At 44.3% G+C, this 23,683-nt stretch overlaps 1 protein-coding gene across 1 annotated transcript; it reads left to right on the forward strand.

Moving 5' to 3' along the window:
• Positions 1–1,989: 1,989 nt before the first annotated feature.
• Positions 1,990–12,828, forward strand: RPL31 (ribosomal protein L31). Its single transcript, XM_029604798.1, has 5 exons — positions 1,990–2,060; positions 2,411–2,517; positions 11,464–11,589; positions 11,780–11,892; positions 12,756–12,828. Exons 2-5 carry the CDS (start codon positions 2,411–2,413, stop codon positions 12,785–12,787), a joined length of 378 nt encoding a protein of 125 aa, XP_029460658.1. The 5' UTR covers positions 1,990–2,060; the 3' UTR covers positions 12,788–12,828.
• The last annotated feature ends 10,855 nt before the right edge of the window (positions 12,829–23,683 follow it).

Raw genomic sequence — 23,683 nt, forward strand, 5'->3', positions numbered from 1 at the left:
AGGTGACCTTGGTGCTCCAAAGCAGCACAAATACTGCTTGACTAAATTTGGGACCACGCTACTATATCCCTGAAAGTTACCTCGCTGTCTCATTTCCTCCAGGTTTGCCATTCTGGCCTTCAGAGATCAGACTTGTTCTCTGAGACTCAGGAACTCTTTGCATCAGGTGAATACATACAAAACCTCACCAACAGGTATTGTATGTATTCACTGAATGCCACATATAGATAATCATGGTACTCAGTGCAAAAGACTGGATAGCCCCCAGATCGCTACTAGACTTTTGTCTGCATCTTAGTTTTATTAAGTTTTAAAAGCTTATTATGGATTAGGAATATCTTTCAATTTAAGGGATTTTATTTGGTGTCTTTTAAAGTCTAAGGTTTTTAAATTGATACTAGGTGACATGTTAGTTTGTGAATGACCAGCAACAAGACTAAAATCAGTCAATCACTAAAATCAGGTTTAATTATATGATATTCAAATTCACTAACTGACTCCTATTAAAGACACTGGAGTGAGCCAAAAACTAGTTACTAATTGCCCAGGAACCAGTATTCTTATCTTTTCAGATCAAGTAAACTCACAATTCTAATACTTGTAAAAAATAATAACTTACATAAACTCACAAACACACTAAAGAATCCCTTACTATTCCTAGCCTGCTTTTTATTTTAATTCAGGGTGGCCAACTCTGGTGCTCAAATCCCACAAACAGACCAGGTTTTCAGGATATCCACAATGAATATGCATAAATAGATTTGCATGTACTGCCTCCATTGTATGCAGATCTATCTCATGCATATTCATTGTGGATATCCTGAAAACCTGGCTTGATGGTGGTTCTTGAGGACCAGAGTTGGCCACCCCTGTTTTAATTCAAGGCTCAAACTAAAGAAATCCCTTACCATTCTGGACCTGGAGGCTTTTCAGAACCACACTAAATACACATGAAATACATTTTCACACAATGGAAGCAGCACATGCAAATACACCTCATGCATCCTCAGTGTGGATATCTAAATAATATGCCTTGCAGGGCCAGAGTTGCTTACCCTTAGCTTCCACGGCTTCCCAAACATGTCCTGGGTACCCCACAGCCAGTCGGGTTTTCAGGATATCCACAATGAATATGCATGAGATACATTTGTATACCATGGGCAGGTTAGGGACGTGCCTTAGACCCTATGCTTGGATCGTGGACAAAGGGTAGACCAATGCACTGCCATAGGGGCCGATCCAATAATTTTCGCGGAAAGCAGGTGCTGACTTTTTAGCACCTGCTTTCTTAATGCACACATGGTGCCCGCGAGGGGGGCACCATGCAATAGGCAAATTAGGGGGTCGCACTAGCAAGGAGGCGCTAAGGTTGCTTGCGGGACCTTAAAGCCTCCTTGCTAACACGACCCCGCGGCGGCTGCCGGTTATGAAGACCGACGCCGGTAAACTCGGCATCAGTTTTCATAATCGCCCACCTGCCAGTAATGGAAACAACCCTAGAACCGCCTTCCTAGCGCGACCCCCTAATTTACATATTGCATGGCGCCCCCCCCCCCCCTGCGGTGACTTTCAGCGAAGATTATTGCATCGGCCCCATAGTGCGCACTATGGGGCCGATGCAATAATCTTCGCTCGGTTGAGTGCACTGTATTGCATCGGCCCCATAGTGCACTACTCTGGATCAAGAGATGACTGTGACTACCCGTTTCCAGAGAGCAAAAAGCCCCTAACTAAAGCCAATCCCTTGCTCTCTTGGCACTATTCCCAGCCCTGCCTCCATCAAGGTTCCAAATTTGGTTGAGAACTTTTTTGCTTGCTTCTAATAAATACTATTTTTTTCTGTTTATAACGAAACAGTTATTACTAAACGCAGGTAAAGAACACGGCACCTGTACCGTTTCTGTGGTAACAGCGCACGCTACGTACTGCGTCTATGGCTAGACTTCGTACGTGGGGGGTTTTTTTTTTTTTTTAGTGACCCGGAAGTGTACCTTTGCCCATCGGGTTAAGTTTTTCCCACAATACCTTTCTGCTTCCTTTCTGACATTGTGCCTCTCATAGTGAGTACCTTCCGTCTGAGTCTTGCTCCTTTAATCCGGTGGCATCCTTCTATGTGGTAGCTAGGGACCTGGCTTTTTCTGGCGGAACATAGTGCGAGGAGCCTTCGCTTCCCAGAGGACGCTGTATTTTCCCCCTCCTTGTGGAGTTGGCAGCTTCGTACGGAGCCGGCTATCTTGGCCTGGGCCCGGACACCGCTGCCTTCGTTTCCGCAGAGCCTGGATGAGGAGCGGGGCTGGATCGGACGTGCATTTGGCTGGGATAAAGGGAATGTGTGGACCCAGGGCTCCTTGGGGATTGGATCGAAAGGTGACTGACCCGCTTCTGTTTTTTTTTCCCCTTCCTCACGTAGATGGCTCCGGCAAAGAAGGGCGGAGAGAAGAAGAAGGGCCGATCCGCCATCAACGAAGTGGTAACGAGGGAATATACCATTAACGTTCACAAAAGAATCCACGGAGTGTGAGTATTGCTCGCCGGCGCCTATGATTTTTTTTTGCGGGTGACTCTTGGACCTGAGCCCGATGTGGGAATTCTCATTCCAGACACAAGACGGTGCTTAGGAGGAGAGGGAGGTGTTTGATCGTTCTTTTATTGTAACAGCTTTGAGATGGTGATAAAACGAAAATCAACAGATTCCTGTTCTGCAGTGAATTTATTTACCCTTTTAAATGTAAGAACATAAGAAGATATTGCCATACTGGGTCAGACCGAGGGTTCAGCAAGCCCAGCATCCTGTTTCCAACAGTGGCCAATCCAGGTTACAAGTACCTGACAAGTGAGAAGAACCCAAACATTAAATAGGTCCATTGCTACTGATGCCAGTAATAGCAGTGGCTACAGTAGTTTATGGACTTCACCTTGAGGAATTTACCCAAACCTTTTTCAAACCCATCTACATTAACTGCTGTAATCATATCCTCTGGCAAAGAATTTCAGAGCTTAATTGTGTGTGGAGTGAGAGAATTTTCTCTGATTTGTTTTCAATGTGTTAATTGCAAACGTCATGCAGTGCCCCTTAGTCCTTCTGTTATCTGAACGAGAATAAATAACTGATTCACATTCACGTTTATCCATTCTGCTCCTCTCATGATTTTATAGACATCTGTCATATTTCCCCCCCCTCAGCCGTTTCTTCTCCAAGCTGAACAGCCCTAACATTTTTAGCCTTTCCTCATAAAGGAGCCATTCTATGCCTTTTATCATTTTGGTTGCCTTTTCTGTACCTTCTCCAGAGCAACTATATCGTTTTTGAATGTGGTGACCAGAACGGCACATGGTTCTCAAGGGGGCCAACGTACTAAAGTGCGCCCAGCTTTACACATGGTTGGACACGCATTTTGGATGCGCCAGGCTAGCACCTGATGCAGTAAAATATTCAAGTCCAAAACATGCGCCCAAACAAATACATAGTCGATAGCACCCATTCCATTGCTTGTAAATTCCGTGTAGATGAGGCTATTCCCCCCCCTCGATAGAGAAAATCGCTGGATGCCCAATGCACACTTTTTAACACAGCAAATTTTACGCCAACCCCGGAGGTGGTGTAAAATCAATATACCAGTCAAGGGCTCATGAGAAACTAAAAAAAATACAGTCCTTTGTGATTTCTCCTATTTAGTGTCGTCATGACACAAATTTACTGCTTGTGGTTGTTGAAAACTAAATGTTTATTGCCAAAACCTGTTTCAGCAGGGTGCCTTTACTAAGTCGCTTGAGTGACTCTGGAAGGATGGCCTGGTAGAAATTTGGAAGTGAAATAAATTTTAATATACTGTGGAACACTTTTAATTAAGGGCCTAATTTTTTTTTATATCATTTACACGCTTAAAAACTGGGCTTTACATGTGTAAATTCACTTTTATCTGTTGGGCTTTTGAAAATTTGTACAATATATGCCATTGAATTGTCAATAGGTTTTACCCAGGTTAAGTGCATTTATTGTAGGTAAATGGCTTTTGAAAATTGTTACAATAGTATGTACATTTACATGCATAACTCCTTTTAAAATTCACCTGAAAGCGTGTGAATTTTATGGTGTCCACATGTATATTACTCTGCATGGAGATATGATGGCTGCTTGGGGGAAAACCAGTCAGACACACATCATATGGCTGAGCACTGTCTTTGGTGTCCAGACAGGATAAGGCTTATTTTTATTAGTAAAGGCCTGTAATTCTCAGGTGTATCTTTCGGGAATACATCAGATTAGCCAGTGCATTGAGTGGACATTATGTCATTAAATATTAGGTGTCTCCAACCTAATAAAATGGAAAAGAATGCTGCAGTGTTCAAGCATAATAATGTACATATTTTGTCTTTCTTCAAGAAACACCATCTGACTTGGGTCGAACATGATAAATTACAGAAAGATTGGGTGGGTCATGTTTGTTCCTCTTTACAAGTTCTTAAAACTAAAGTGGATGGGGGAGGGCAGATTTGAGATTTTTGCATTGTAGTTTATACTCGGGCGTTGGGTTAATGGTCCTAATTATGATCAGAATAGCTTTTTTGTGGAAGTCTCCTGACTGTTAGGGGAATTTGATGACACCCATATGGTGATTGGTGATGACTGGAATACCTGTTTGGATCTCCATAGGGAAAGATCGGATCCACCTAGTTGCCAGAATGTGCTGGGGGCATTAACATATATGATTAAAGTGCATAATTTGGTTGTCATTTGGAGGGTGAGAAATCCACCTGGGAGAGATTATGCTTACTTTTCTCCATGACATAACACACACACATTCATTACTGAATATTTTATATGTTCTGACAAGCTAATTTCTAGCTTCATACAGTGTGATTATTCTGTCAGTTTAGCTTTCTGACCACCAACCTATTTTTGACACTTGCATATGTGGCAACAGAATTTGTTACTAGAGAGAGGGGAGTTTCTCAAATTAGTTTCAGATACAGTAAAAGACTAATTTCCATCACGCTGTGGATTCATGTGATCCTGCACTGAGATGGAGGATGCTAAAGGCAGTTCTAAGAGGTAAAATAATTAATTACGTGAGTTATGTCGAGCAAGTATAGAGAAGCAGCACAAAGTAGAGAAATTTAAGGAGTTTGAAAAAGTTCAATAAGATCTGTCAGCAGCTCACCAAGATGAGAGAACGACTTAAAATTACTCCAAACTAGTAAGCTAGAACTTTTGCTCTGCGATATACGAGACAAAAACATTGCAAACACGACAGTAGGATTGGGGCGCTCTTAGAGCTGTGAGGAAGCGGAAGTGCAAACTAATTCGTAAGCTGAGTAAGGAGGGAGGATTTACTATGGATAGCAAAGAAATTGGTGGAATTATCAGAGCATATTTTGAACAGTTATATAAAGGTTTTGAGGGGAATAACTTTCTTGAGTTAACGGTGGTAGGGGGTTTAAGGACCTTAATTACTGAACTTGAAACAAGGAGAGCTGTTGGGGGCCTTGTCTATTGGCAAGAACCGTGGACCTGATGGATAATACATAGATTTTTATAAAAAATGTGGGCGTGATTTTGTGCTCAGTCTGATTAATTACTTGAGGGACTCCTCTGCTTCAGTGGAAGAGCTTAAGGATGTTTGCGTCATATTTGTTCATAAGAAGACAGGAGACAAGGTAGAGGTGGGGGCTTATTGGTCAATATCTTTGTTAAATTCAGACATCCAAAATATTGCAGCTGAGGCTAGAGTATTTTAATGCCTTATCCATCCTGATCAAATGTGATTTATTAGGGCCATCGGTCTGTGAATAATACAAGGTTGTTTAATTTGTGGCATATTTCTAGACCAGTGCTTCTCAGCCGGTGTGTCGCCAAGCAGCGGCAGGTGTGTCACGTGCTACCTGTCTCCCGCTGCTCTCCCCCCCCCCCCCCCCCCCCCCCCCCCCCCCTTAGCCTGCCTCTCGCTCGGTGATCTTCCACTGCTGCCGTTGCCGCCCAGGCTGTCAGCACGTTCAAGCCTGGATGGGAACGGCATCAGTGTTAGTGGAGGCTGGCAACTGCGGCTGGGCCCATTTGTGCTCTTGGGGGGGGGGGGGGGCAGGAAATGAGACAGCCAGCCTGATTGAGAGAATGTGTGTGATTGAGAGTGTGTATGTGTAACTGTGATTGAGAGCCTGTGTGTAAGTGAGCATTTGATTGGCATCATCTATATAAGTGTGTGAGAGAGAGCACGTGTGTGATTGAGAGAAACTGGTCAGAGAGGTGATGTGTGTGTATATAGGAGAGACAATGGAAGTGACTGGTCAGGGAGATGACTGGAATGCGTGTGTGAGAGAGTGAAAGTGATTGTGGGAATGAGAAGCCTGTGCATGTGGAGAGAGCTAGCATAAGAGTGAGAAACATGGGCGTGTGTGAGACAAGCATGGGAGTGAGAAGCCTGTATATGTAAGATAGAACATGGGAGTGGGAAGTCTGTGTGTGTGTGTGCATGCATGAAAGAGAGAGACTGATCGGGAAGATGACTGGTGTGTGAAAGACAGAAACTGGTCATGGGGGTGTGACTGGTATGTGTATGTGAGAGACAGAGAGACTGGTCGTGGGCTCTAAAGAAGAGGACCATGAGTACAGAGCTTCAGCCAGTACTGCTTCTGGTGTGTGCTATTGGCCTGCATGGAAGAGGAGTAGGAGAGCTGCTGGAGGGGGTTAGTAAAGGTGGCTTTTTAAGTTTATTTTTCTTGATTGACTGCCATTTTAATTACTGAATATTATGTGATGTCTGCTGATTTGAAACATTTTATTGGTGTTTGGAGAATTTTAAATTTTTATTAATTTTTAATTGTTGGATATTATTCTGTTCATAGTTGTTGTGAAACATTTATTCTGCTTATTAGTATTTTTTATTTAACACTTTTTTTATACCGACCTTCATAGTAATAACCATATCGGATCGGTTTACATAGAACAAGGGTATAACTGAAGCAATAAATAAAATAGTAATTAACAAGAGAGGAGAATAAGGCAAAGTTACATTTAACAAGGAGTAAAAACTTGGGAAGCTTAAAGCTGGAAGAAAGTATAGTTATACAATTATTTCTGTGTGGGGATCTATAGCTGCTTGCTAGTTCTGTTTTCCTAATAGGAGGTGTATTGGTGTTTAGGGCCTGATTTAATATTTGTAGTGTCTTTTCATACGTAGGGTTGTTACTGATTGAGTGCATTCCATAATACAAGTGTAACTGTGTGCAGATTAGTTTATGTGCATTACTGCAGATCCTGGGAGTATGTTAGGTCGGTTCTGTGTATGTGACCGAGGTGAGGTATTTTACTGTATCAGTCTTATTTGTTGTATTTTCTCAAGAGGACATGCATTAGTGATAAACTGCTGTCTTTTCATAAGTAGGGCTATTGAGCCTGGTAGTTGGAGTTTGTGTTGCTGTTACTGAGATGACACCAGAACCAGAATATATTTTTTGTAAGGTGAGTTGTATGGGGAATGTCATAATTCTGCTTTACATCCATAATTGTGGGTCAGGGAGGTTCCTGTGGATGCAAACTGTACTTTTACATTTAGCCCTATGATGGTCATGTGTTCAGTGTATCACGCATGTGAGAACCATCTGTCAGGTGTGTCCTGACAGAAAAAAGGTTGAGAACCACTGGTCTAGACTATGCAAGATATCAGGAGTGGTGTTAGCATTCAGTGCAAATAAGGCAGGATAAATTGGCCCTATTTTATTTGGGATGCTTAGATATTTTGGATTTCCTGAAGAGGTCAACAGATGGATCAGAGCTATGTATACATTTTCCCAGGCATTTTTTCCAAGTTAATATCATCAATGCTGAAAATCAGAGTGGCACTTGGCAGAGCTGTCTATTATCCCCTCTTAAATTTGGCTATAGAATTCCTTGCATAAACTATTAGGGATGGCAAGCAGATTCTGGGATTCATAGTTGAAAGTTCAGAACGTAAGATTTCTCTATATGCAGATCATATACTACTTTACTTGTCTCATTTGGATGTTTCACGTCTGAGGTTGATGAAATTGTTGGAGGAATATGGTGGGTGTCTAGGTATTAGATTAATTTTCTCTCCAACAACATGTTATAGAGCAAATCCCTGCATCAGGATGCATGTGCAGGGTTTTTACTCCAGTATTTCCTCATCCCCCAAGAAGTTGGGTGGATGCAGCTCATTCTGGATTTGAGATATCTGAACAAACATAATTTGGAAAAAATTCAAAATGAATTCCCTCAGCACGATTCTCCCCTACATTCAGAAGGACGAATGGATGTGTGCCCTGGATCCAAAGGATGCATATTCTCACATACCCATCCACCTGTCTCACTGGTACTACATCTGGTTTCAGGTGAATTTGTTTCATTACCAGTACAAAGTGCTTCCATTTGGCTTGTCATCAGCCTTTGAGGGGTTTTATGCAGTAGTAACAGCTCATCTATGTCATTAGGGAATACAGGTCTTACCTTATCTGGATGATTGAATGATCTTGGTGAACTCTTGAGAGAGGGAGTTCCAGTCCCCAAGCACAACCATCCACATTTCTACAAGGCCTGGACTTTCTAGCAAACTTTGAGAAATCAAGTCTTCAGCAACTCAAGTTCATATGAGCTTGGATAGATTGACTAAAGAGCATTCCTTTCTCCAGACTGAGCAAGCACAATGATGTTACATATAGAAACATAGAAATGATGGCAGAAAAGGACCAAATAGTCCATCTAATTCTTCTGCAAGCCATTGGCCTCCCTCATGCTTGATAGCCAGAAGGCTCCTCGTGGTACTCTGTCGTATGCCAGCAGCGATCCCTGTGGTTCCGCTGACCCACTTTCATATCTGCTACCTCCAGTGGGGTCTACATACCTAGTGGGATTAGCTTTCTCAGCCACTCTTGTCTCTGAGAATTACTGCAATGATGAAACAGTTGCAGTGGTGGTTGCGCACCCTAGTGCTCCAGGAAGGAGCTCTTCTTTGCTCATTCCCCTCCCAAGTGGTACTATCAACGGATGCCTCAACCAAAGGATGGGACGCTCCTGCCAGAACTATGCAAACCCAGGGCATATGGTGATGAAAGCCAATATCAAACCAGTCTCCTGACGCTGAGAGCAATCAGACACACTCTAGCAACATTTGCGTACGTTCTCCCAAGGAAAGGGCATCCTGATTCAAACCAACAACCAAGTCACCATGTACTATATCAACAAGCACGGTGAAATGAGATCATGGCCTCTTTGTCAGGAGGTCCTACAGATCTGGAATTGGGCAGAAAGACATCTAGCTAGTCTTCACGGTATCCATGAAGCTATCTGCTAAGCATCTCTGACATGCTGGCAGATCGACTCAGCAGAGTTTTCCAGCCTCACGAGTGAAATCTACAGCAGTCCGTGGCTGACGAATTGTTCAGCTTATGGGGTCTTCCATCAGTGAACCTATTTGCATCACAACAGAACAAGAAATTGTTAATTTTGCTCAATTCTGCCAAGCGGTTTCAGGCTAGCTCAGGACGCTTTCCTCCTTGATTGGGGACAAAACCTCATATATGCTTTTTCGCCATTGCTACTTATAAACAGAGCAATACAGAAGGTTCTTCAGGACCATACTTGGCTAATTCTCATGGTTCTGACAGATCTAGTATGCATATCTAGTACTACTCTTTAGCAGTCCTCCCATTCATGTAGGAACGGTCCATGCATTGGGACACTTTATTATCTTTAACCTTTCAGTCCTTAAACAGTTTGCATGTTGAGCAAGCATTGTCCTCTCCGAACTGGCTGGTTCTCACAACAAATGCGAGCTTCCAGGGCTAGGGAGCTCACTGTCAGGAACTGGCGGCCCAGAGACATTGGCCTGAGGAAGAGGCCCTCTGGAAACCTGAGCAGTCAGATTGGTGTGTCTACGATTCAGCCACAGACTCCAGGGTCAAGCAAGTCTGTGTAATGTAGGACAATGCAATAACGGTAGCCTATATCAACCGCCAGGGTGGAACCAAGAGCCAGCAAGTCTCACAGGAGATGTATTTCCGCCCATTCCATAAGGAAATCTATCTACATATGATTTCAGCCTCCTACATTGCAGGAAAATACTTCGGAACAGACTTTCTAAGCAGGGAGAGTCTGGATCCAGGAGAGTGGGCGTTGTCAGCCAAAACCTTTCAGCTGATGATAGATCACTGGGGTCTTTCGTTCATCAACCTGCTGACCGCATCTCACAATGCGAAGGTTCCCTGATTCTTCAGTGGCAGAAGAGATCAGCGGTCCCTGGGGAAACAACACTCTCATTCAGACCTGGCCGGAAAAAGAGTTGCTATATGCCTTCCCTCTGTGGCCGCTGTTGGGCAGGGTCATTCGCAGAAACGAGCACCATAGGAGATTAGTTATATTAGTAGCTCCAGATTGGCCCAGGCGTCTGTGGTATGCAGACTTGCGGAGACTCCTGGTAGAGACCCCCTCCTCGTGCCTCCCACCGCACAGGGACCTGCTACAACAGTAACTCCCACCTTATTTTGCATTTGGAAATTCTCTATGTCCCTAGCGTATGTGCGGGTCTGGAGAGAATTTGAGGCCTGGTGCAAGGAACGTCCCCCCTTGGGTGGTCAAAATCCCAATAATTCTGGAATTTTTGCAGGATGGCTTGAATAAAGGTTTGACCCTTAACTTCTTGACGGTCCAGGTAGCAGCTCTTTCCTGTTTCAGAGATGAGGTGAACAGAACCCGCCTGTTGGCTCATCCAGACATGGCCCATTTTCTGAAAGGGGTGAAGCACCCCTACAGGGGCCGCTTCCTTTGTGGGATCTTAATCTAGTATTAGAATTTTTGGCAGGGCCCTCCTTTTCAGCCGCTGCACAGTCTTTCCTTGTGTTTATTATTCTTAAACGGTGTTCCTGGTGGCTATATGCTTGGCTCATCGCATCTCTGAACTACAGGCATTGTTGTATTGGGAATCGTTCCGGATGACCCCAGGAACGTTACAGCTTTGTACCGTTCCAGCCTTCTTGCCCATGATTGGTTGAGTACAGTTACGATTATCCGTTTTTAATCATATTTTAAATCAAGTTTTTTCAGTAGTATGTGCACAGTGGGTTTTGAAGAGAATACTGAAGGACTGAGGTCACTGCAGTGGTGCATCTAGGGTGACGTCAGCCTTGAAATCTGACTCTGTCTCCATCTGCTGGCAGGGGAAAATAACCCATTGGTCCTGAGTCCATCTGTCTACACAAAGGAAAACAAAATTATCAGGTAAGTAATTTCTCCAGTACATGCTGTTCAATTGGGTTTCTACATCTAATTAAAATAATCAGAGGATCTCACAGCTTTCTTGTGTGTGCTCTGTGCTTTACATTATCTGCAGTCACAAATAGTTTAAGCAGCTGACTGACTCTCTCCTGCATGCCCAAGAGTGGCTGGTTAGTATGGTGTGCATTTCCTTTCTCCCATGCAGCAGCCTCCTAAGTATTTTCCTTCTATTTTAGGGGCTTCAAGAAGCGCGCACCTCGTGCTCTGAAGGAGATCCGCAAGTTTGCTATGAAAGAGATGGGGACTCCCGATGTGCGCATTGACACCAGGCTGAACAAAGCCGTTTGGGCCAAAGGCATAAGGTCAGTTTGATACACAACAGTTAGGGCTTCTTAAATTACTGAAGTGGAAATAAACAGCTTTTTTTTTTTTTTTTTTGTGCTTTTCTCTGTGAATATAACATGAAAAGATTTCAGAACTTGACCCACAGATGATTTACAGCCAGATTTTCTTCAGAAAACGGTGCTAAAACCTACACCTGTGTGTTTTTAGGAATGTTCCTTACCGTGTCCGCGTGCGTCTCTCCAGAAAACGCAATGAGGATGAAGATTCACCGAACAAGCTGTACACGCTGGTCACCTACGTACCAGTCACCACTTTCAAAGGTGAGTGAGGTATAAGCAGTAGGGATGTGAATCGTTTTTTGACGATTTAAAATATCGTCCGATATATTTTAAATCGTCAAAAATCGTTAGAGGCGATATTTAATAGGAATTCCCCCGATTTATCGTCAAAAATCGGGGGAAGGGGGAGGGCGGGAAAACCGGCAAACTAAAACATCCCTAAAACCCACCCCGACCCTTTAAAATAAATCCTCCACCCTCCCGAATCCCCCCAAAATGTCTTAAATTACCTGGGGTCCAGTGGGGGGGTCCCGTTGTGATCTTCCACTCTCGGGCGTCGGGCGCGTTGATAGAAAATGGCACCGGTGCTACCTTTTGGTTCCTGTTCCCCGACGTCACGAGAATGCTATACAGGAACATATAAGGGGAAATTGCCTGCTCTGTGGAGCTTATTTATTTATTTATTTATTTAGAAACTTTTATATACCGGTATTAGTGGGGACATCATACCGGTTCACATATTAAGAAAAGATTTAGAAGTACATTTCAACAGGGGAGGCGAACTGGGCAGGGGGTTAACCTAGAGCAGTAGGGAAAATAGATTAAACAACAAGAAATCAACAAGAGGTCATAACAAGAAGACAACAATGTACATTGTGATTAGATTCCTTAATATAAGGAAAAGGGCGGTCACCTAGGGGGTATGAGCAATAGAGGGAAGGGGGAGGGTCTATTCTGTGTAGGCTTGGTTGAACAGGAATGTTTTTAGTTTCTTTTTGAATTTGATAGTCTTGTCAAGTCCTGCTGTAAAATTCATTATATGTCTGTATAAATGTCCTGTAAGTGTGATTTAGGTGTTAACTGCAGCCTTGTACTGAAAATCTTACTTTCATTTTGTTTTTCAGGACTACAGACCGTCAACGTAGATGAAAACTGAGAAGATTTAATTGTTAAAATAAAGTTATAAAACTGTTTTTATTGTGCATATGGGACTGAATTTAATTTTGATGGTTGACGTGTATTGTGTCCATGAGTGCAACAGCCCTTCCCACGGGTTCTGAGTGCTAATTAATTAGCGAAAGGTTTTATTGCAGAAGAATTTGACTTCTGTGTGTGCAGTTTCATTTGGCTCTGCTTACAAGCGAGGATTAGTGTGGTTGGTATACTCTAGTCTGGTTTTTAGTTATAAGCCAACAGCAGAGTTAGAAAAATACTGGGTGTCAGATAAGTAGCTGTGTAAAATTTAACAATGGGTGACTGTGTCGATGGGAGGAGCCATTGTTGACAGTTAGGAGCTGTGCTACAGGGTGGCCATCAGTGAGGAAAAGGGGATAGTCTATCCTGGGTCTTTAAAATATGGGTCTGCTGCCTGCCATCCATTTTATCTTCAGGTTAATCATCAATCATAGATGGTACCTGCTAGCTAAGTGTTGCCTTCAAGAATGAAGGGCTTGGATGAATAGCATAACTCATAATGGGGCCGATGCAATAAGGTGCGCTGAAGCTGCTGCGGGTTTGTGCGTGCATGTACACGTGTTTTCCCGTGCAACGCTCTCGATGAGGATGTAGTAAGGGTTTTGCACATAGGAAAAATGTGCTTACAGATCCGCGGTTTTTCCTGTGTGAATGCATGCTAACGGCATGCAAAGGAGGTGAATAGCTAATCATAGGCAATGCAGGGAGCCGTGCTAATGCTAGTGTGAGTTTTTTAATGCAGACTTTTTACCACCATGGTCAGGGCACGAGTTAAATATCAGCACAGACTGTGTCGGCATCTGAGCATCCTGAAAACAACCTAGCTGAGTGCCTATCTTGGTGTCTGAGTGGCCAGCTTAGATAAGTGCTTCCCTAGGCGGTGAGCACCTAGCTCAGTGCCCAAGCCGCCAGATACATGGCCAGAAGAGCACCTGAGCAGCAAGATTAGCTAGGCACCTTTCTGGGCACCCAATTATATAGATTTTTCTGCCATGAACAGAGCATACACAGCTTGATAAGCGCCCAAGCAGCAAGATACACCGCCTTTCTGGGCGCTCGATCATGCAGATTTTTCTGCCACGAACAAAAGAGCACAAGTGGCCTGATTAAGCACCTACCTGAGTGCCTATCTTGGCTTCAGAGTGACCAGCTTAGCAAAGCACTTTTCATGACATCAGAGGTAGGTGCTTCCCTGGGTGGACAGAAACATGGCCAGAAGAGTGGCGAGATTGTTATGAATTAGCACCCATGAAACTATTTGCCATGTTTTCTGCAGCACAGTTATTGGAAATATTAAAATTACATTCCAGGGTCATACTTTCACTTAATAGGGAGACCTGTTCGCACACTCACTCGCTTTTATGCATGGGTTTTGAGTGCGGATGCTTATTACATAGGCCCTGTACCACACTTACGTACGTGCATTTTTCCATACATGCGTGGATTCCTGTGCACAAATCATTTGCATAATTTACCTTTTTTACATCCTGTTGCACCTTCAGCCTTGTGTGGTGATCAAAACATGTACACATAACGAGCACCTGTTTTGCCACAGGTCTTATTACATCTGCCCCCTTGGGTAGTAAATTTGGTATGGTGTATTTAAAATTCACCTTTTTAAAAAAATAAAACAAACTTATAGCTCTGGGCCAAATAGAAATTGGAAATGGGCTCTGAGCTTGAAAAACATGACCCAAAGCTATGGCTGCATTGGTATTCTGTGTCTAGGCAGTAGTGGAATATAATGTGTAGATAGAATGCCACTTTACAGCTCTGCAGATATTTTTAATAGAGGTTGACCTGAGATGAGATACTAACAGTGTCATGGCTCTGACATTAAGGACCTTGACATGCCCTTCTACCGCCAGCAGATAAGCCTTGGTGAGATCCAAAGACACCAAAAAACTCTCCTCCCCGTACTGCTGCGATTACGGTGCACAACGTCTCCATCCGAAAACATGGTACCTTCAAACTCTACTTGACTTTCTTCAGGTCTAAGATAGGGTGGAACGTGCCTTCCATCTTGGGGACCACGAAGTAGATGGAATATCTGCCTTGCCCTCTGTTCAAACATTGATACTGGCACAACCACCTCCAGACTTAACAGACGCTGAAGCGTTTCCTGGACTGCTGTCTGCTTGCTTCAGGAAAGACAATACGACCACAGACTGCAGAGGGCAAGAAAATTCTAAGGCGTAGCCATCTCACCACACTCAAGACCCACTGGTCGGAGGTTATCTTCGTTCACTCCCCGTAGAACTGGCCCAGCCTGCCCCCGATTACAAGCAGTATTTTCCCTCTGAGACAGGCCAAAGTGGAAACCTGGACTCAAATGGAACTATGGGCTAATCCTTTGGATAAACCCTCCTGCAAAAAGGACAAAATATGGGACACCAAAACCTGAAGAGGATCCAATCCCTGTTGTCCACACCAGGCCTCAAACACCTTGCATACCGTGGAATAGGCTAACTAGGTAGAAGGGCAATTACAGGTTCTGAATACCCTCTCACACGCAATTGCCTCCTCTCAAAAGCCAGGCCACAAGACAGAGGTGATCCTCTCGATCGGAAAATAGAGGACCCTGATGAAGGAGATCTGGTAGGTGGGTCAGGCGTAGCAGACCATGGGCGGCAAGGCCACGTTGGAGCCACCATTATCATTGACACTGTGTATTTCTCTACCTCCAGCAAATGCTAGAGGTGCTAACACTAAGGTCAAATCAGCTTGGGCGATGTTGAAGGTTATGCAGTCTGCTATTAATGTTTATAGCAGGGTACAAATCAGAATGCTAAGGAGGATCAACTTGGGGAGGGGGGAAGGAGGGTGCTTTTATGTCCAGAAGGGCATAGACCCCCAACCAATAAGGATCATACAAGAGACTAAATGCAGAGTAGAATCTTTACAGGTAGAAATCCCATGTGTGTTGAGTAAGAGTAGAGTGGTAGGAATATACCACCATCCACCTAGCCAAAATTATGAGACAGTCAAAATGCTAAGAAATTCAGGGAAGTTAATCAGTTTGGCAGTGCAGTAATAATGGGAGACTTCAATTATCCCAATATTGATAATAAATGTAACAGGATATGCTAGAGGTAAAGTTCTTGAATGGAATAAATGACTGCTTCATGAAGCAATTGGTTCAGGAACCTAGGAGAGAGAGAACTATTTTAGATCTAATTCTTAGTGGAACACAATTTTGTGTGAGGGGTAACGGTAGTGGGGCCACTTGGCAATAGTGATCATAACATGATCAAATTTGAATTAACGACGGGAAGGGGGACAATACATTTCTAGCATTAAACTTTTAAAAGGCAAAATTTGTTAAAATGAGGAAAATTGTTAGAAAAAAAACTGAAAGGTGCAGTTGCAAAGGTTAAGAGTGTACAACATGTGTGGACATTGTTTAAAAATACCATTTTAGAAGTGCAGTCCAGATGTATTCCTTGCATTAAGAAAGGTGGAAGGAAGACCAAACAACTGCCAGCATGGTTAAAAGATGAGATGAAAGAGGCTATTTTAGCCAAAAAAAAAAAGTCCTTAAAAAATTGGAAGGATCCATCTGAGGCAAATAGGACAAAGCATAAGGATTGTCCAGTTAAAAGTAAAACACTGATAAGACAGGTTAAGAGAGAATTAGAGGCAAAAACTCAAATATTTTTTTAAAATATCCAAAGCAGGAAACAGGCTGTTGGAATGTTAGATGATCAAGGGGTAAGAAGGCATTTGCCAGTTTCCTATGAGCTCCTAAGAAAATTAAAGTCAGGCGGCAATGTCCTATTGTGGATTACAAAGTAGTTAAAAGATAAACAGAAAGTAGGACTAAATGGTCCGTTTTCTCAGTGGAGAAAGGTAGTGTCTCAGGGATCGGTGCTGGGACTGGTGCTTTTTAATATAGTTATAAATGATTTGTGCGATCAAATGACCCAAAAGGGCGTCATGCACACCTAGATAAAAGGGAGCAGCTTTATGGCTCTCCAAAACCCTCCACTTTGGTGTCAGTGTCCTCCACGCCTAAGGACTGTGGGGAACAGTCTCCATTGCTTCCCCTGGTGGTCCCTCTCACCAGTACCCCTAAGGATCCTCTAACCTCAGGGTCATCTTTGTCCTCGGCGCCAGGGAAAGACCGGGCCGAGCACCAGAAACCCAGGAAGCATCGACACAGGTCACTGTCCCGACACAGTTCTGGCGCTGCATCGGTGGCTACCGAACCGCCATCAAAGCAGCACCTGCCACCAGAGGCCCTATCCTACAATGCCCCAGTAGCCTGAGGCGTTCGCCCACCAGCAACGGTGCTGGGCACCGGGCCTCATGATCTCTCTGAGGATGTGCCGGAGACACCTTGCCATCCTCCATCAGTTCTTACTACTCAGGACTTTGAGGAGGAGTTGTACCACAGGGTGCAATTGCCGGTGCTCAAAATGCTTCAGAGCGTCGAGCTGCCGGCATCACTGGCTCCCATACCAGTGCCCGAGCCTTCGCCTTCGTTGTTCGCACCTCTGCTGGAGAGGCTGGACGTCCTTCTTGGTATCCTACTGATGCAACTGGTGCCCAAGAGGCCTCCGATGCCTCCTCAGCCACAGATGCCCTCCAGTGGAGCGATCCTGGGTCCTCCAAGCAGGATGAGGCTTTGGGAACGGGTGCCCATGCTCGTGATTCACCAGGCCACCGGCGGTTCCTACCATGCCTGGGGTCCATCGATGCTACTGGTGCCCCCACGGCCTTCGGTGCCATTGGGGCCCAGGTCTTCCATCCCTCCCTGTCCCCGCCCTCGACGTCCAGACCCTAGCGAGGAGGAGGGTCTCCTATGACCCATGGGGCGATTACTCCTTGGATGCATCCCCCAAGTTCTCAGACGATCTCCTCTCGGAGTTTTCTCCTCGAGGGGCGGCGTTGCTTTCTGCCAGAGAACCTGTCTTTCACCAGCTTTGTGAGGGCCATGGCAGAGGCCATTCCCTTCCAGCTCCTGTCATCGGAGGATACCCCTCATAAGATGCTGGAGGTCCTCCAGATCATGGATGCTCCAAAAGAGGTCATGGTGGTGCCGATCCACGCCATCTTTAAAGAGCTCCTCCTCCGTATGTGGGAACACCCAGTGTCGGTTGCCCTGATTAACAGGAAAGCTGATACGACTTATCTGGTTCAACAAGCCATGGGCTTTGAACAGTGGCACATACCCCACGAGTCTGCGGTGGTGGAGTCCACGCTTAAGAAAGCCAGATGCTCCTGGACACATGCTTCTGCCCCTCCGGGGCATGAACACAGGGAGCTCAACAGCATAGGGAGGAGAATGTTCCAAGGGGCTATGCTGGTGGCTCATATTCCAGCCTACCAGCTGAACATGACCCAATATGACCACAACTGATGGCAGCAAGTCCAGGAGTTTGCGGAGGGCCTTCCCCAGCAACAGCAGGAGTCCCTTGCAGCCATTGCCTCACTGGGACTCGAGGCAGGTAGACACGAGATTACTCCTGGGGGAATTCTGCGCTCGGTGGGGCACAGAATTTGCGCAGAATTCCCCCAGAAAATAGTGGAGGAGACTCCGGCATATCGCGAAGATGTAGGCCCGGCGCACCATTCGTGGCGAAAAGGGAAGGCCCCCGTGTGCCATGAACGGATTGTACTCCGCTCAAGGTGAAAATGGAAGGCCCCCGTGTGCCACGAACAGTGCGCCCGGGCCTTCACCTTTGCAATGAACGGAACGCGGCCCACAGCATGCCAGTGAGAGAGAATGTGTCAGAGATGGGGAGGGGAGGGTGAGAGAGAGCAGGAGGGTGTGAGAGAGAGAGCACTTGAGGTAAGAGAGAGGGGCTGGGGGGATGCTTGAGTGGGTTTCAGAAAGAGGGAGCTTATATGAGGAGATTGTGAAGGAGTGTGTATGTGTGTGAGAGATTGGGTGCTTGTGTGTATGAAAAAGGGATCGTGTGTATGTGAGGGTGCTGGCCTGTGTGAAGGCCTGCGGGAGAGAGAGACATAGGTAGCCTGTGTGAGGATGTATGTGTGAAAGAAAGGGAGCTTGTGTGGATGTGTATGCAAGAGAGGGCCCTGTTTGAGGGGATGTGTGGGTGCAAGAGAGTGATGGAGCCTCTATGAGGGTGTATGTATGGGTATTAGAGAGAGAAAGCATGTGTGTGAGAGAGGGCCCTGGCCCTCTCACAGTGGAGGTTGAGCACATGAGCCTCCAGTCCTTGCATGGTGTTTCCTGGGTCTTAATTAAATCCTGGAAATCTTCCACTGGAGATCTTACAGCTCGCAGTGGAAGCATTTCTCCACCTGCTGCGGCAGTCACGGACTGGACCCTTTCTCCTGCCTGATCCATCTGCTGGATTATCTGTGGTACCTATTCGGCATCCAGACCAGCTTGGTCCGACTACACTTCAGCGCCTACCATCAGGGTGTTGCAGGGGCACCCATCTTAGTCCAGCCACTGGTCAGGCATTTCATGCGGGGCCTAGTCCAACTGAAGCCCCCACTTTGCCCACCGGCAACCCCATGGGCTCTCAATGTTGTCCTGGCAAGGCTCATGCTGCATCCGTTTGAGCCTCTCAAATCCTGTGACCTGAAGTTCCTGACCTACTTCACTAAACAATTGATTGTCTTTAATGATTTATTGTAACTGAACCTGTGGCAGCACCTGTTAGAATGTAGTAGAGTACGCTTTTACCTACATTAATTGCCTACATGTAAACCGTTGCGATGGTAGATAACTTAGCGACGGTATAGAAAAGATTTTAAATAAATAAATAAATCTCCTTTTTAAAGTTTTGGGAAGCTCTGATGTAGAGAAAGGTGCGAAATGCTCCATGAGTCTCTCCCCCTCAGGAAATTAAGTGGTCATGGGATAAGAGGCAGCAGGGTTTAATTTATAGACAGAAAGGAAGTGGCTGTAGAGGGGGGTGGGGCTAGGGCCAGGCGTGAACTCTCACACATACCTACCCATACCTGAATTAAAGCCACGTGGCTGCCCTTTCTCTCAGGAGAAGCAGCTCTGCTTCCTCCAAGGGCCCATAAGTGATCCATGCAGCTACTGGGTCTGTTCTGTTTCCTCAGGGGGAACCAGAACAGATAGACATTGCCAGCTCTGCTGCACTTTCTCCCGTCCCAGAAAAAAGGCGGCATGACACCATACTCATTAGTCCTGAGTCCATCTGTCTACACTAAGGAAAACAAAATTATCAGGTAAGTAATTTCTCCATTTTTTGTTTGTATTAATCTGCTTATCAATTGATAAGGGTAATGAGACTCTTTTAACTCAGTTTCTCCTTTACTTATAAGCACATGGATTACTTTTGCTTTTATTGGAACTTCTCTATTGGGATGCTCTAACTCCATTTCATTAGTATTCTATAAAGATAACTCCCTATGAACCATGTACTGCTGAGCTACTGTCATCTTACCTCCTTGTTCTTGTTTAAAAGCTGTCATATCTCCTTTTTAAAGATTAGTGCCAGCAGACTGGTTCCACCATGGTTAAGGTGGATCCAATCTTTTCAGAAAAGACTATCCCTTCCCCAAAATGTTGCTCAGTTCCTTACAAAACTAAATCCCTCATCCCTGCACGAAGAATCAAGACCATTGCCTGCCTCTGGGGTTCTGTGCATGGAACAGGAAACATTTCAGAGAATGCTATTAATCAAGTTGACTTAGGGAATGGCCTCTGCTACTAATGACAGCAATAGCATAGGATCTTCTTAGTGTTTGGTTACTTGCCAAGTTCTTGTAGCCTGGTTTGGCCACTGTTGGAAACAGGAAGCAGGGCTTGATGGACCCTTGGTCTGACCCAGTATGGCAATTTCTTATGTTCTTACCTGGAAGTTCTAGATTTCAACATTCCTACCTAAAAGCCTAAATTTCGCTGCAAGAACCTTTCTTCCACACCACCCTGTGTCCTTGGTACCCACATGTACCATAACAGCTGGCTCCTCCCCAGCACTGTCTAAAATTCTATGCAGGTGATGTGCAAGGTCCATCAGCTTTACACCAGGCGGGCAAGTTACCTCACATCCACCAGCCACCCAGCTATCTACATTTCTAATGATCGAACTGCCATTCTGTGCAAGTTACTCTAGTGCTTTATTACATAGTCTTTAGACGATCTTCAACTTGGTCTAATAAAAGAAAGACACTAAAGAAATTACCTACCTTTTTTCTAGCTTTGTAATGAGGTGCATACAAATTTACAGATATTACCTAGCTTTTTTCTAGCTTTCTAATAGGGTGCAAACACAAAAATTAGCTACCTTTTTTAAAGCTTTGTAATAGGGTGCATACTGACTTAACAGAAATTACCAAAGTTTTTAATCAGGCACACACAAAGAAATTAGCTACCATTTTTTTAACTTTTTAATCCGGCACACACACTAAGGATTAATTTACCCTATAACTTCACCCCCACCAAACTTTTAAGTCCCAAAATATGCAAAGCAATACTCACCAATCCTCTTCAGCTACCAGAAAAATCTCTCAATATTCCCTCAGGATTGAGGGTTACTGAGCTATTCCTCCTGCAATTTATCTTGTGCTTCAAAGGCAAATTAGTACTACCAAACCCCTTTACTAATGAACACTTCAATTAGTTTGCCAGAGTGATCCTCTGCTATGCTCCCTGTTTAACAAATATTGGCACCTATTCAAATTAATCACTCTACTCTGACACCCTTTCAATGCAAATTACTGATCCTTTCCTAGATTTTTAATCAGGTACACACAAAGAAATTAACTACATTTTTTCCAGCTTTTTAAAAAGGCAAAAATGTTCAGCTCAAAATACTATTAGAACATAAGAACATAAGAAATTGCCATGCTGGGACAGACCAAGGGTCCATCAAGCCCAGCATCCTGTTTCCAACAGAGGCCAAAAACCAGGCCACAAGAACCTGGCACAAGAACCATGGGCTAACCTGCAGTATTGTCAATGACAGTGACCAATCGAAGTAACAAGTACCCCGGCAAGTAACCAAACAGATCCCATGCTTCCAATGCCAGCAACAAGTAGTAAGTACTCCCTATTGATTAATAGCAGTTTATGTACTTCTCCAGGAACGTATCCAAACATTTTTTTAAACCCAGCCACACTAGTTGCTTTTACCACATCCTCTGGCCATAAAGTTCAGAACTTAATTGTACATTGAGTGAAAAATAATTTTCTTGATTTGTTTTAAATGTGCTACCTTCTAATTCAATGGGTTACCACCTAATCCTTGTTTATCCGAAAGAGTACATTACCGTTTCACATTTACCTGTTCAAGTCCTTTCATGATTTTGTAGACCTCTATTCCTCCCTCACCCAATTCTTCTCAAAGATGTCCAGCCCTAACCTCTTTAGCCTTTCCTCATAGGATGCCCTTCATCATTTTGGTTATCCTTCTCTGTACTTTCTCCAGTACAATTATGTCTTTTTTGAGAGGCGGTGACCAGAATTGCACACAATTTTCAAAGTACAGTCTCAGCATGGAGCAATACAGAGGCATTATGACATCCTCTGTTTTATTTGACATTCCCTTCGTAATAATTCCTAACATTGGCCTGGATTTATCAAAATGCACTAAATATCACTTGCAATAGAAAAAGGGGCATGTTTTATGGTAATAGGCAGTTTATCGCAATTAGCGCTCATACCTATGCGAAGAGCTAAGTTACCGCAAATTGCGATAACTTTTTTGCACTTTGAGGTAAGTGCCAGAATGTGGTATTTCCTACATACAACCACTGGGGCGGGGGGGACCATGTTGAGAGAGAGAGACAGACTAGCCATAATGCACTCACCCTAGATAGGTATTTATATTTCTATGGGAGGCCCACCTAGTAATTCGAGGTGAGGATTAGGTACTGGTATAGGGGATTAGGGGCCACTTTGATATTCAAAGTGAGACGTACGAACAGAACAGTGCTCTCTTGTGAACATTTGATGACCCTCGGAGTGAGGAAACTCACTCAAAGATGATATTTATGCAATGTTCTCTCAACCTAGCTTGATGGACTCTCTACCTAGATATGTGTCGCATTGTTTTAGTATCTAATGCGACACCTGTGTCTCCACCAGCACCTGAGGGCTGCCTAAACCCTGATATATGCTGATGTGCTAGGGAAGCTTCTTCTCTTCATGCATTGGAGATAAACGGTGCAGGTAGCATCAACACCTTTTCCCTTCCGGTTGTAGGTATAGATGTCATTGCAGCTGGTGCAGAGAGAGATTCCAGGATGGGCTGAACATCAGTTTGCATCAATGTCTATGCTGGTACAAAGAATTAATGCAGGTTGATACTCCAATGCTTTACAGGTTCAGCTCGTCATCAAAAAATGCCAATGCCAACCCAGGGAGGAGATATCACATCTTCCTGAGTCAAGTGAGATGTGTTGCAGGCTGTGATTTGGGCCCTTGGAAGCTTTCACATTCTCCCAGATTCTCTTGAAGGTGAGCAGCCTTTTGTGATGCAGCTGCATTTGGGGCACTTGGAGAAGCTGCTGGTCTTCTTTGGTTTGTGGATACCGGATGAAAAACAGCTGATGCAAACTCAAATGTCTATTTTTAAAAGAAAAAATGACACCATCAATGCATCCATACTGATACTAATATAGTCATGGAAATACAAAGAAAACTTGAAAATATTTGAAATACCTACCTAGGGAGGCAAGATGTAGGAGACAAACTTCAGAATCAGATTTCATGTGGAAAAACGTGTTTTAGAGGTAAATGGAATCATTTTACTTCAGAGTGTGAACCAATCGGCTCACAGAAAAAAAAAACCAGAACAAAAAGGATCCCTGTGTACTGTATACATGCAAGATGAGGCTATACATGCTCAGAAGAGCCCTGAAAGCTCTAGAAGCTATGACATCAGCACTTACAACTGGGGCTATA

Source organism: Rhinatrema bivittatum, chromosome 5, assembly GCF_901001135.1.
Source record: "Rhinatrema bivittatum chromosome 5, aRhiBiv1.1, whole genome shotgun sequence".
NCBI lineage: Eukaryota > Metazoa > Chordata > Amphibia > Gymnophiona > Rhinatrematidae > Rhinatrema > Rhinatrema bivittatum.

What these genes read in the sequence shown, in the direction of transcription:
- RPL31 (XM_029604798.1), top strand. Translation starts at nt 2,411, where the DNA reads ATGGCTCCGGCAAAGAAGGGCGGAGAGAAGAAGAAGGGCCGATCCGCC. An exon ending in CACAAAAGAATCCACGGAGT is followed by an intron (nt 2,518 to 11,463) that starts GTGAGTATTGCT and finishes CTTCTATTTTAG; the next exon opens with GGGCTTCAAGAAGCGCGCAC. An exon ending in GTTTGGGCCAAAGGCATAAG is followed by an intron (nt 11,590 to 11,779) that starts GTCAGTTTGATA and finishes GTGTGTTTTTAG; the next exon opens with GAATGTTCCTTACCGTGTCC.